Source organism: Solanum verrucosum, unplaced genomic scaffold (assembly GCF_900185275.1).
Source record: "Solanum verrucosum unplaced genomic scaffold, falcon-dt-bn FXZP01000253.1, whole genome shotgun sequence".
In the NCBI taxonomy this organism is placed as follows: domain Eukaryota; kingdom Viridiplantae; phylum Streptophyta; class Magnoliopsida; order Solanales; family Solanaceae; genus Solanum; species Solanum verrucosum.
Window position 1 is genome coordinate 1,272,917 of NW_026019984.1, and position 14,904 is coordinate 1,287,820.

General features: G+C 33.0%; 2 protein-coding genes across 2 annotated transcripts; both read left to right on the forward strand.

Moving 5' to 3' along the window:
* The first annotated feature begins 8,031 nt into the window (after positions 1 to 8,031).
* Positions 8,032 to 12,298, forward strand: LOC125817973 (proteasome subunit beta type-4). The gene is made up of 7 exons (XM_049497476.1): positions 8,032 to 8,164; positions 8,251 to 8,315; positions 10,243 to 10,319; positions 10,534 to 10,663; positions 10,810 to 10,969; positions 11,065 to 11,250; positions 11,947 to 12,298. Exons 1-7 carry the CDS (start codon positions 8,159 to 8,161, stop codon positions 12,058 to 12,060), a joined length of 738 nt encoding a protein of 245 aa, XP_049353433.1. The 5' UTR covers positions 8,032 to 8,158; the 3' UTR covers positions 12,061 to 12,298.
* A 1,097-nt stretch (positions 12,299 to 13,395) lies between these two features.
* On the forward strand, positions 13,396 to 14,535 carry LOC125817965 (F-box protein At3g26010-like). The gene has a single exon (XM_049497468.1). The coding sequence runs from the start codon at positions 13,399 to 13,401 to the stop codon at positions 14,533 to 14,535; it is 1,137 nt and encodes a 378-aa protein (XP_049353425.1). The 5' UTR covers positions 13,396 to 13,398.
* Positions 14,536 to 14,904: the final 369 nt, after the last annotated feature.

Here is a 14,904-nt window from a genome sequence, read left to right on the forward strand (position 1 = left end):
TTCAAGTTATAGAAAAAAATAGACATTGGGTCAAATTCTAGTATTCGAATTTTTTTTCAAATTATCCTAAACTTTCATATTTTATAAAAACATTCATTATTCATTAATCATGATTAATATCTATCTACAACCAATTCTATTAAAAAGAATAACTTGTTTTTAATGGGTGATAATTTAATCTTGAATCACTTAATCACCTCAGTATGTGATTATTGTAAGGCTCTTCCATTTTATTATTTTGTTATTATTGTTGATTGCCATCAATTATGTTATAAGCTTATTTTTTAACGGAATATGTTCATTATAAAATGATTAAATAAACTTATTGAATTTAAATAATTTTTAGAAATTATAGATATAATTATGTTTTTTAAAAAAGTCATATATTTCTCCAAAATTCTATAACCAAACGCATGCAGAAACTCTCCAAAAATATTTGAGAATATATGGTCACACACCATCGTAGTCTTATAAATACATATGTGAAAAGGGTAAAATATACGTAAATCTGACTCTAAAATTTATGTGAGCTTGTTCATCACTTAACTTTGATAAAGTAATATAAATTTTTGTAAACATTTTCAGTAGAAAAAGACAACTAAATTGTGAGGAAGATGACTTTATGATTGGTGGTCCCCACGTCACTAATGGCCAAGAAAACGAGGAGGTGGATCAAATTAGGTTTCACATTTGGTAGTAGTTAGAAGTTTTGAAAAATCAGAACTCTTCTCAGCCGTCTGATTAGATGACTCTTTAGAAGTCTTTGTATATACAAAAATAATAATTTGACCAATGTGCATCTAGCAATTTTGAAGACATTTTTTGGTTGTTACCAACTAATATTGTATGATGATATAATAATGTTTGTTTTGATTGTTAGTTATATTTTATTATTTTTATTGTCACGTAATAAAGAAAAATGACATTTTATGTATCAAATTTGATGTAATCGAGTCATTAACAATGTTTTTTCTTTGTGTTTATTTATTAATTAATGAATTTATTTTATCTTTTAACCTACTCTTTTTATAGCGACTCTATTATATATTTTATTTCTCTTTAGATTTATCTTTTAAATTGATAATGTGTAATGATAAAAAATAAAATATAATATATTCAAATATTATATTTATTATTTTTATTGTCACGTAATAAAGAAAAATGACATTTTATGTATCAAATTTGATGTAATCGAGTCATTAACAATGTTTTTTCTTTGTGTTTATTTATTAATTAATGAATTTATTTTATCTTTTAACCTACTCTTTTTATAGCGACTCTATTATATATTTTATTTCTCTTTAGATTTATCTTTTAAATTGATAATGTGTAATGATAAAAAATAAAATATAATATATTCAAATATTATATTTAACTAAACAACATAGTATAATATAATACAATAATGATATAATGTGTTATGAAATAATATTTGATAATCATCCAAACAAATTGTAACAATGATGTTTTGATGTTTCAAAAGTCCTTATAATGGATGTTGTGTCTCAACTTTTAATTGATTCAGTTTATATACTAAGTAGGTGTTTGGACACATGATTTGATATCGCGATATGAAATCAACGTTTGAATATGAGATTTCAAGTTGATTTCATATCATGAGATGAAAATCCTAATTCTGTAAAAAACATGATTTCAGATTTTTCGAATATAAAAATTGATCCACGAGTTTATATTTTGTAAAAACAACACCATGTTTATATTTACTAACCATCTATTTCATATGTAAATAAAATTTATAATTCATGTCATTATTTTTTTAACTGTTTATATCTCATATTTCAATTATTCTCACCAACATAAAATTGATTATTACTTCAAAACAATTATTGTTTTACTATTTATGTTCACCAAATTCATTAGTTTTTATCAAATTTATTTACCAACCAAATTGACCAAGAAATAGCTCAAAGTAACAATGTTGGTTCGTCTTCTCGGTCATATAATCGAAAAATGCAAGTTTAACGTAAGAAGATTGTCCATACTATGTGAGGAGATTATATAAAATTCCGTACACTACAACTTATGTATAGCTTTTTTTTATTAAACTAGAGTTTGATCAATAAATGTTGTATTTTCTCATAATAGTTGTGTGATAGTGTATTATGCAATTTTATATTTGCTTATTTGGTAAGATTGTATAAAGAATTGAAACAATTTTAATAGTTTTATAACTTGTGTTTTTTTTTTTTATGTTTGGGAGAAAACATACAACATAAAAAGTTCAAACTGCATATATAAGCAAAACTTCAACTTCATCTCATGATTTCAAATCAAGATTTCATATCGCATAGTTAAACCGACCCTAATAAACCTCGTTATGATTTTCTATAGTATTATTTTTTATATTTTTATACTTGTATATTTTGAATGATCAAAATCAACAATAATGTACAGAAAAAAAAAGTTGACTATTCAAATAGCCCTTTGGTGAAGTAATGAAAAGTGTGATAGAGATAGGTATGGTAACAGGGTGAGCGAAGCGGATTGAGGCTTAACCTGTAGAAATTAAGGGACCGTTTGGCAATAGATTTTCCAAATAATATTTGGGAAAAGATTTGGCAAATAGTGTTTGTCCATACAATTTGCTATTATTTGGCAAATATCCCAAATTTTCAAGTACTAGTTTTTTCTAGTATTTGGGCCAAATCTCATTATTTGAGATCTTTTGAAAATTGAAATTTTACCCCAAACTTTTATCTTTTACAAAAACATCCTTTATAGTAGTTGTTTGTGTCGTATTACATAATTTTTCACGTGAACACCAAAGTAATGATGAAATATTCAGTGAATATTAAATGATGATATGGTTGTTGATAAAAATGATGAACAATTGGCTCAAGGTAACAAAGTCATGTGATTTGTCTACTTCACGATGTATGGAATGATGCTTGTTGCACTCACTCCAAACTACCACATTGCTCCAGTGTCATGGACACTATTTGTTATTGTTGCAACGAAGATTCAATTGACTTGTAATACAAATTTATTGTTAGTTTTGATAGTTTTTAAAACTTATGGGTATAAATCATATTTTTCTAAAAAAGTGAAATATATTTCCCAAATACTATGGCCAAACACATGGTAAAATTTCACCCAAATAATATTGCCAAGAATATTTAGAAATCTATGGCCAAACGCTAGTTAATAAAAAAAAAAAAATTCATTTTCAATTCCCCGTAAAGATCATCACTGAATATTAATGATTTTTCTTAATTTGGCCATTGATTCTGAAGATATAAATAATATGTCACGATCCAGCCTACATCCTGGACGTGGCCAGCACTCGAAGATCATTGTTGGTCCCCAAGCGAACCCTCATCCTGACTTATTACAAGCGGAAGACTAACTCAAGCATGCAAAAGCTTAAAAATTGAATAAAATTCATGAAACTGAAATACAAAACTTTAACTCAAATGAAAAACTCTAAATATAAAAATAATATTCAACTCGCTATAAAATAGGCAACTTAAGTCTTTAAAACATTTAATAAAATGAATAATATAGACTTCTCAACTATACTGACTATCTATGAAGCCTCTAACTGATAAAGATGGAAGTCGGGACAAGACTCACGACATCCTGACTAAACTGAAAAGTAAATGAAATCCTCCGGAAACAAGGAGGCTCACCATAGCTAACTCAAACTCCCGAATATATCAACGAATCTCCTGGTGATGATCTTGAATACGTGTGTCTATATCATGAGAAGATGCAAGCCAAATGGCTCAGTACGTGGAATGTATGAGCATGTAAGAGGAATTCTAAAGCATAAACATAAGCTTGAAACTTGATAAAAAGGAAACATATTTACCTCTTCTCAAACTTACTCAACTCAAGGAATACTCAAGGATATTCAAAACTACTCAAACTTATTCAACTCAGAAGTACTTAAAGATAAGATACTCGACTTCAAAGATATGATACTTGACTCAAAGATATGATACTCGACTTGAAATACGCAACTCTGGATACTCAACTCATTAATACTTAACTGAACTAATTTCATTATAAAGTAGTTTAAAACAAGTGCAATATAAATAAAAGGAAAATTGTTTAAAACATGATGTTATAAACTCATTATCATAATATCATAAAAGACATACCATGCTCCCTCAAAAAGTATACTTGTGCAATGCATGAATGAAGTCTCATACCCCATTCATACTAAGCAGAACCCCTTGAGGAACTATGCAAATATTGTTGTGGGAGTTTCTCTAACTGACAACCACCACTATGAGCCTAAGTGGTGATACATTGTCTTGCCCACGCTGCCAGAACTGTCTTATACTTTGCAGTCATATGGAACGCTTAACTTAGTGGATCCACTAGCTTAACTTATGTGATCATCTAAAAAGTATAACCCATTAATACCCATGATGGCTACATGGTTTATGGAGACTTGAGTTAATATGAACTCGCATTCCCATATCGGTGCTCAATACTACTCCCAAAAATATACTTAGCTCATATGTTTTTAAAACAACTTCTTTCTTTGGTTTGAGATAACTACTCAAAACTTAGCTTAAAAGCTCTCTTGGAATCGATGTTCCTTTTCTTGCTCAAAACTCTTTCGGAAATCTTAGTTTCCGCTCATCTTAAATGTGAAAACATTTACTCTTGGAAATACTTAGTTCCCATATATCATTTTAAAGAAAATGAACTTTACTCTCACTCTTTACTCAACTTCAAAGCTTAAGTCGTAAAACAAAGTTTAAACATTTGTAAAAGACTTCTTAAAATATGGTTCATGCCGAATTATGGACGTGAACGACTCAATGCAATATTTTCAATAACCAAAGATAGAACTCAAGAACTTCAATGATACTACTCATTTCAAGAATGCTCAACTTAGAGGGTTCATGCGGAATTATGAGCATGAACTACTCAACTCAAGGACTCAAAGATACTTCTCATCTCAAGATTGTTCGACTTATAGAGTTTATGCGGAATTATAGGCATGAACAATTCAACTCAAGGACTTCATGGGTAACATGTAATAGATTCATGATTAGAACTATAATCTCAGAGGGGAAAAGAAACTCAAAACTCAAGACTTAGAACTTGAAGATACTACTCCTCTCAAAAGTACTCAACTGATGAAGTTCATGCGGAAGTTTTGGGCATAAACGACCCAACTCAAGGGTCAAATTATCAATAAGAAACTCATGTATACGACTCTTCTCATTATCTTACCTACTTCCTCAAAACTTAGTTCAAATCAATAGTTGATCTCAAAGGGTTCACAATCGAACTCAAAGGCTTTCTTGAACTCTACTCTTAACTCTCTCTTGAATATGAATTATGAATCCAAGAGTTATGGTTCATGATATGAAAGATATAGATGATAGTGTAGACTCATGAATGCATTCTCCTCACTCTCATGCTCACTTACTCAAGTCTTGAAACAAGTTACTAGAAGTTGTAGAAGACTCCACAAAATGACTCAAATGGACTTTCTTAGAATGTTCGAAAGAACTCTCAGAACTTAACTCTTAGCTCTACCTTGAATTTGAATTATGAATTCAAGGTTATGATCATGTTATGAATGATTTCTAGGTGTTTATAAGTAGCTTAGAGTAGTTAGAATTGAAAAAGAGTGAAGGCGCACTTTAAACAAACTCAAACGAGGCAACCGACGACAAACTGGATGGGGCAGGCGACCCTGGCGCTATGGGTGGCGCGGGGAGCCAGCCCCTAAACTTCAGAGGAGGGTTTGGGGCGCTCTGGCTGGCGCATCGCGCCAGGCCCTAACCCAGAAAATTTGACGAACTTTTCTTGCTCGTTTTCTCACCCTAACTCGCCTAAAATCAAACGGTTTCTTCCCCAATCACTTGGATTCGATTACTTAACATAGGTAGACTCTAATATACTTAAAACAATACTCAAATTACTAAATTTCATCTCAAGAAATCATCAAAACCCCAACACAATAAGATTTAGAATGAACTTCAAGAACACCTATCAATGACTCATCAAAAACTCTAATCTTTCAACTTCAAGAATGAAATTTAGCTGAAAATAACATGATTGGCGTGCGGGTGAACTAACCCAACACATTCTTAGGGATCAAACCCATGGCTACAATCCGCAACAACTCTCAAGAATCTCGACGAACGCTTGATCCTCTCTTCTTTTCTATTCTTGAACTCTCAACTAAAACCCTAGGCGTAAACTAGGATTATAAAACTGAACCTAATCAGATTAGACCCCTAAAATATTACTAAAAATTAATTAAATCTAATTGGGTAAGGAAAAGACCAAAATACCCCTTACTATTTTCGGCAAACTTTCCTTAACTAGACAACCTAACTTCAAAAGGTCATATCTCACTCATCCGACCTCGAAACTTAGCAAACTCAGCGGCGTTGAAAAGATAATTCAAATTTCTTTCCTACGGTATCTGGTATCACACCTAAATCATCTTGAGCTAGGATTTATGGCCGTTTGAAGTCAACCCAAAACTCATACTTAGCTTAACTTGCAAAATTTCAGATTTTGCTATTTCCAATTTAATTCTTTTTGGAACTCCAGGTGCTACATCTAGTGACCTTAAAACTTAAGAAATTTTTAATTCCTTGGTAAAATCTCACTCACTACGAAGAACGGTTCGAGTCTTAATTCGAAATTTTTTCTGGGGTGTTACATAATAGTTGATGAATCAACACACAATAATTCTACTAGTGCACCACTCTAATGAAGGAAAAAAGTGGAAAGGATAAAAAATATTACAAATTATGCGGTTTGAATAATTTGATCATAATTAATAGTCATCAAATCTCATAGCTACGTTATTATTATAATTTATAAACACGGAATATGGTTTATATTTCAACTATATCCATAATAGTAACATTCATTCAATATTTATATATAATTAGAGTTACATTTTTTTAGCTTCTATTTAAATTTAAGTAAAATTCGTATAGACCCATGTCCCGCCCTGCATAATCTTCAACTTTCACCCGCCACACATAACTTAAAATTCGCGTGCCCCGTCTTGCATTCACATCGTTCCATTGTCATCTCTAATTGGAGAGAGTGAAAGTACACAAATAATAAGCTAGATTTATTATTCAACTATTTTGAATTTGAAATACGTGGAATAAAGGATACATGATACATACATGTTAGCTTTGATCTGAGGCAATTTATTGCTATTATCACTTGTGAAATTCGATACAAAGACTTTTATGGTATGAAAAAAAGTCTTTGCAAAGACTTTCAAGAAGTTGAATTAATGACATATTTTTGTGGTTAGAAGCATGGAGAATAAACAAACATGGTGTTATATGCAAATACAAATTATTTATGTTGTTTTGAGAAAACTAACAAAGATATATGAACTTAATTGTAAAAAACACGTCCAATCCATAAAATCTACATAACTAAATTTGCAGGTTTGATTTCCCACCCCAAACATTTTATGAATCTCATTTTTTCATAAATTTAACTTTCACCCCAAATGTTTGAAGTTGAATTCCAAAGTTATGAAACTTGAATTTAAACCCCAAATGCTTGAAATTAAACTTTACCAACTACCAAAATTAAAACTTGTGAAAGTAACGTTTGACATTTTCAATCCAAAATTTAACTTTATATCAAGATGAATAAAGTTTTAATTTTATCCTTATACTTCTACTCCACCTTTGCTAATTTCTAAGCATAAAAACAAAAAAAAGTTACTATATCATTTTATAAAAAACATAAAAAGATCCAATTCATTAAATCTTTTTTAGAATATCATCTATAGTAAAAAAAAAAACACATCTCATAACTAGAACTAGAATTACCAATAGCTAGAAACTTCCCATCACATCTTATGCATTGGTTCAAATGTAATCCATCTACATAGAAAAATATAGAAAGTGGAAGCAATGTATGAAGTTTTAATTTCTCTATTGGGCTAAAATTTAAATACTCAGATAAAAGTTGAGTAGATTTTAAATGACATCCTAAAACTGGCTATCTAGTGCAAATCGTAAATGTGAAAGTCCCGAAAACGGAGGCCCATTTCACTTTCAGCCCAAACCCCAACTTTTCTTGTGCAAAGGGAAAAGTGCACAAACAAAACTCCGATCAGTGTTGTAACTCTGCTATTTTTTCTCCGATCGAAGATCAACTATTCCGATTTCCGACGATGAATGTAAGTTTTTTGTGTTATCCCGCGTTTAATCGAAGAAATTCGTTGAATTGTTTGTAATTTTTGTGTGTAAATGATGATGTTTGCAGGTGATGGATTCAGCTCCGGCTAAAAGTAGCTTAATGAGTCCCGAATCTGATATTCAGAGAACACAGTATGTACTCTCTTTCACTCTTTGCGTTTTATGAGATTTTACAGATCTGATTGGCAGTGTGTTTGATGTTTTACGGAATAGGGTTTTTGTTCTTATTTTACAAAGAATTAGAAGGACATAGTTTTAGTAGCTCAATTGGTCGGTTGGTTTGCTACCTGAACTTTCACCTAGTTGGTAAGGTTGGATTTACCACATTGTAATCTCCTCCCCAATTTCCCCAAAGAGAAAAAAAGGTATTTTTTGGGTGTTTTTCTTAGTTCTTCTGAGTGTAGGAAACCTCTCTGCCTCCCAAGGCAGTGGTAAGGTCTACGTACACACTACCCTTCCCAGTCTCAAATGGGATTACATTGGGTATGTTGTTGTTGAGTGCTTTTCTTGGTGCTATTAGCTAGGCTTAAGTTATTTCTTTGTTGTATGTATGTTTAAGAGTTTTTTTACTGCAAGAGTTACCAGCAAAAGTACTGCTTCTCAGGCGTTTCATTTGTGTGGTAGGGATGCCTTTAGGCACATTTGGTTGTTATAAACATTTACAGAGGTGGGGGTAGAGTAGAAGGTACGAGTTTTGCATAATCCAATAGCTTTTGTCCAAAGTTTCCAGACCTTGGATTTGTCTTTAAAAAACCTGTTTAATATGTAGACATTATTAATTTAGGATGCAGTAACACAAAAGGGTTACTATCCAGATTCCATAAGCATCTAATCTTAGATGTACCTATGTATATGAAGGTGCTGGTGAAGAGCATTGAATATGGAGGAAAATGTTCTAGGTAGAAATATGTTTTCACTAGAAATAAGTTTCTTTTAGTGAAAAAATATGTTTTGGATCGTTTGCCGGTGTTTGGTTAGGTGTGTAAGTATGTGACATATGGTAGTAATACAAGATGGAAGAATATGTGTATACAGATGTTTTCTAGTGATACTCTTTAAGTATTTAAGATTGACAACAATGTTTAAGTATTAGTTGAGCCAAATGATGATAGTAAGAGTTTAGATACTTATAAAGGAAAATGACTTATGCTCATAAGTAACATCTATTTCCCTTTTAGCTGAAAATAGTTTATTTCAGAAAAACAACATCAACATTTTTCTGGAACATTTCTGCCATGCCAAACGATTGATTTATGATCTTTACCGGAGTTCTCAGTCTTTGTGGCTTATGGTATTATGAACCTGTAATTTTGTTTTCTGAGTAGAAGGAATGAGGTGCGGGGTTAAGTTGAGATCACATCTTGTGTGGCTCTTGATGGATTTTGCTTCCTAGGATACATCCGGGCCACAAAGGAATTTGCAAATACATCCGGGCTTGAAATAAATTTGCTAATATATCTGGTCCAGAAGGAATTTGCAAACTGTATTTATCTGTTTCTGGCTTTCTGCTGCTTATGTTCTTACCGGTGGGATTTCACTGGGATGTTGTAGCTGTTTATGCTTTTAAGTTATTGAACTTAATCTTCATATACGCCAAAAAGTGAAAACAAAAGCATTACAGAAGATGAGCTAGGTATTAAAATCCTTTAGTGAGGAGGACGAGGGTCTATCGGAAGCAACCTCTCTACCCCACAAAGGTAGGGGCAACGTCTTCGTACATCCTAACCTCTCCAGACCCCACTTACGGGACTACACTAGGGATGTTGTTGTTATTATTGTTGTAGTGAGAAGTAGAGTCGTATAACGGATTAAAATTATTGAATGAGAGAGGATCTACCTGTTGGAAGGGATGTGCAGCTCTTTGTATATACCATATCCTTTGCATGCATGGGAGATGTAGTTAGGTGTAAGAGTACCAGTTATGTCATGCAGCAAATTTTAACCTTATGGATATATGCTCACTCGTGCATTGAGATTGTATTTATGTAACTTTCCTTTATAACTCTTTACTTACTGTGCTCTAGATGTTTGCAATTTTAACTTGTACTGTTCTCAATAGGTATCCATATGTGACTGGGACATCAGTTGTCGGCATCAAGTACAAAGATGGTATTCTCTTGGCAGCTGACATGGGAGGTTAGCTTTTATATCATAGATTTGGTCCCAATTAGTGCTCCTCTTTTTTCAAAAAAGTATATTACATGGTTTCATCACTAGGGAAAAGGGATAGAGAATTGAAAGATCTCCTAACAACATTCTCTTTTCACATTTTTATATTATCTGATGTTAAATACACCCTCCGATACATAATGTAGTATGTGTTGTCATCTTCTGTTTTTTCCGTTTACAGGTTCCTATGGTTCAACGATACGTTACAAGAGTGTGGAGCGATTAAAGCCAGTGGGAAAGCACTCCCTTCTTGGTGCAAGTGGTGAAATAAGTGATTTTCAGGAGATAATGAAGTACCTTGATGAGCTTATGTACGTCTGTCCTTCTGAGGACTCCTCCCTGTTATTCTTGTTTATTGTTATTGTTTATATAAGTTTTGACGGGCAACAGTTTCGCCTATCTGCGTCTGTTGGAAATTACTTAGTGACTTCTGGTATTCAATGTTTCATAAATGCAGCCTGTATGACAACATGTGGGATGATGGAAACTCCTTGGGTCCCAAAGAAGTGCATAACTACCTAACACGTGTGATGTATAATCGTCGCAACAAGTTCAACCCACTTTGGAATTCACTTGTTCTTGGTGGAGTGAAAAATGGACAGAAGTATCTTGGAACAGTAAAACACAATACATTGTCTTGCTTAATATTATACACTTTGTCTCAATTGCATCCCTACTGATAATGCTTGTGTTTTTTTCTTTTATTCCTTAGGTTAGTATGATTGGTGTGCATTACGAGGACAACCATGTGGCTACTGGATTCGGGAATCACCTTGCAAGGCCCATTCTCCGTGACGAATGGCATGAAAACTTGAGTTATGAAGAGGGCGTTAAGTTATTGGAGAAATGTATGCGTGTGCTTTTGTATCGAGACAGATCTGCAGTCAACAAGCTTCAGGTACAGTCCTTCTGGGGTTTGGGTAGAAAGTCGGTGCTTAAGAACAAGTCAGAATGATACCTCTAACTTGCCAAGATGTGTTCCCTGAACTTCTTTCGTCAAACCTGTAGTATGAGTTTCCTGGTACTTATAGTTTTAATTGTGGGTCTAAAGCTCTGAATTTTGCATCTGTTGTCATCCCCACAAGTACCAAGACTATAGTCTGATTCTGTATTTTCATAATCTATCACTGTTTTCCTTTTCTAGAATAAAAAATAAAAATCTACCACTATTTATTTCTGGCACCAATCATCCTTTTTAATTTTTTGAGGTACTTCTCTACTAGATATGAACAATAAGACAGGTTTAGTGTGCTCTAGTGGAAGCAGAAGAGCTCATACTTTGATTTTCAAAGCTCATAGCATTTGCTTCCTAGATTTGCTCCATGTAGATATCTATTGTGGTTGACTGAAGGTTGATTTCTTGTTTTTGCACTTAAGCTTGAAATAGGGAAAAAATAACGGTAAGGTTGTTGGCTGGGAAAGTTTAAACAGAAACTTGCTGCAAACTTTGCATTTGGAGGTGAACAGGATGATTGGATGTATAGATTGCCTTTCTGATACAGAATTCATCATCAAGTTCATTTTAGATAATAGAATTGTGAGATTTGTCTGCTCTGTCTTTGTGATTTTATTCTGATGTTTCTCGGACTTGCAGATTGCAAAAATCACAGAAGAGGGAGTAACAATTTCTCAGCCATACTCATTGAAGACTTTCTGGAACTTCTCTGCTTTCCAGAATCCAACTGTTGGTGCTGAGGGTTCATGGTAATAACTGGCTGCTGCATCGACTAAGTTTCATGAAGGAACTACACAATGTGTTGCAGATTTTAGAACTCGCTATGTCTTCATGGAAACGATGTTTGATAGAACCCGTGTAATTTGAATTGTCTATGGTCTTTCTAGGCTTTTTCCTAATGTAAACTATAAAGACATGTCACCTGATGTTTCACTTTTCCTTCACTATGTGAGATTGTTATCTTCCAAAGTTATTTGGCATGCCATGGCTTTATCTCAGCTATGGAACACTGTCGTTTTGCCGGGTTGATATATTTTCTAAGTTCATGACAGAAGTACACACCCTGGGTTTACCTACTTTTAAGTTGTGTTGCTTGGACTCTCAAAATTTGTCACACTCCGTGTCCGATCCTCTGAAAATGCCCTAATTTTGGAGGACCAACACATAGTTGGAGACATCTTTTTGAAGAGTTTGTGAGCTATGTTATTGACACTTAATTTAGATATATTTTTGAAGAGTCTGAGTAACATAAAGCTTCTAAGAGATGCTTAATATTACAATTGTAATTATTGAGCATCATTTGCGATTTCATTGTTGTGATTTTAAGCTTCTAGACAAGCTATATATATGGGCACCTAAGACCATGATTGTGCAAATTCTCTTCAAAAGGTTGTTTTATGTCAAAAGGATACTAGTAGAAGATTTTTTTGCGCTAGTGTATTGTTTATTATATAAATCTTTCCTATGTATACTAAAACTGTTAAATACAATGGTAAGATGAAACTTCGAGCTTGGAATGAGCATGAAGAGATTAACAATACTTCTTTATCTTTTGAGTTATTTTATTGGATTGATCGTTAAAGATCTTTGGTCTTTGTTTGGATCCAATAAGAAAAATGAGATTACTTCTTATGAACACGTTGAGAATGATTTTGATCTAGTTCATAGTGACCATGCTATCATTGCAAAAATTGGCAAATCCAAGGGGGAAGGATAATCCAACTGTGGGGATAATAGCAAATGGAGTGAGTGATGTATATTAATGAAGTGTCATTTTTTTTTAAACAGAAAATTGAATCATATAAATGGGTATTAAATTCGATAGAAGTTCTCACTAGCTAACTAATTTAAAAATATATGCAATAATCCAATTCATTTTTAGTTATTAATAAAAAAATTAAGATAGTTTATTGTCCTATTCAAAACGTAAAGTTCTTTAATTTTTTAAAATGTAAAACTTGGTTGAGTAATTTTGTAAAGATAAAAACCCTAACTCCAGTAACATCAGTTACATAATATCATAGTTTGAGATTTTTATTTCCAAACATTTGATATTTCAACTCTGACTAATCGAATTCGTGCGTATTAATAATGAAACGAGGTCGTCGATGCAAATTGTTTGTTTGTGAAGAAATCATAATCAACATACTGAATCGTTTGCCTTTAAAATCGCTAGCAAAGTTTAAATGCATATCGAAGAATTGGCGAAAGTATATTGCTGAAATTTACAGGCGTCGTTTCCAGTGGCCTGAACCCTATCTACTCGGTTTCTTTTGCTTAGAGAAACGTTCCCAAAGTTGTTTCTTCTATTCATCAAAGGAATCACCACTTGTAATCGGTTCTAGTTTGGATGAATCAGTCAATTTTATTGGTGAGAAAGTGTATATTGTTGCTTCTTCCAATGGTTTTCTACTATGCAATAAGCTTAGAAGTAGGCAGAGGGTTTATTATGTTTATAATCCTGCCACAAGGCAGCGTTTGGATGTCCCTAAAACTCCAATCTCTATGGATGATCCATACATCGGATTTACTTGTAAGGTAGATGAGGATCATGGCATTGTCTCGTTTACTATAGTTCGTTATGTAATTAGCGAACATTATCAGTCTAGTATAACAATTGAAAGTTTCTCTTCAGAGATTAATGTGTGGACTGATTATAAGCTAATTGTTGATGTACCTCATGCATTGTATCCTTCTTTGGATGGGACTTCGTTATCATCTGCTGGTGTAGTTGATGGAATCTTCTTTTGGCTTAATTATACATTGATCACCATTTATGATAGTGTAAACAAGTGTTTTTGGGCTTTGGAATTACCTGAAAACTTGTTTTTCTATTATCCCCGTAGTTGTTGTCTTGGATTATCAGGCGGGGAGCTCTGTTTTGCATCGAATCGTTGGACAACAACCATCACTTGTTGGCGACTCAACAATTTTCCTAGTCGAGATAATGCTAAATGGGTTATAAAGTATGTTATAAATGTTGCTACTGTAATTAAAAAATATCCCAAGTATTTTGGAGTTGGAGACGGTATTGCTAAGGTTCAGAACATGGTTTTTCATCCTGCTCTTCCACACATCTTGTATTTGCAAATAAAAGGCAAGGTTATTTCTTATGACGTGAAAACTCGTAAGACAGAACTTGTGTATGATTTTGGAGTAGCTTGGCGGAAGACAAAATGCTACAAATTGTTTTCCTATGAGTGGCCTCAATGGCCGCGTCTTCTGTAGCCAGGTATTACTAACATCTACTTATTTAGTATTCGATCTACTTTGAAGTTAAATATATATATAGTTGCTTAGTGTTAGTGACTAGAGCCTAAAAGCTAATGTATTGTGGTGGGCAGCCTTCAAGTTAGTTCAAATGCTATAGAAGTTATCATGACTTAAGTAAACTCCTTACCATTAACCTAATATATTAGGCTAATAAAATAAAAGGTTAATGAGTGCAGCCTATCATCCTCAAACAAATGGACAATCTGAGGCTCTTAACAAATGGATATTTGCGTTGTTACGTCGCTGAGGTGCTTTCCCAGTGGGTTGATATGCTTCCATGGGCGGAATTTTGGTGCAATACTTCGTTTCAAACTTCAGACGGTA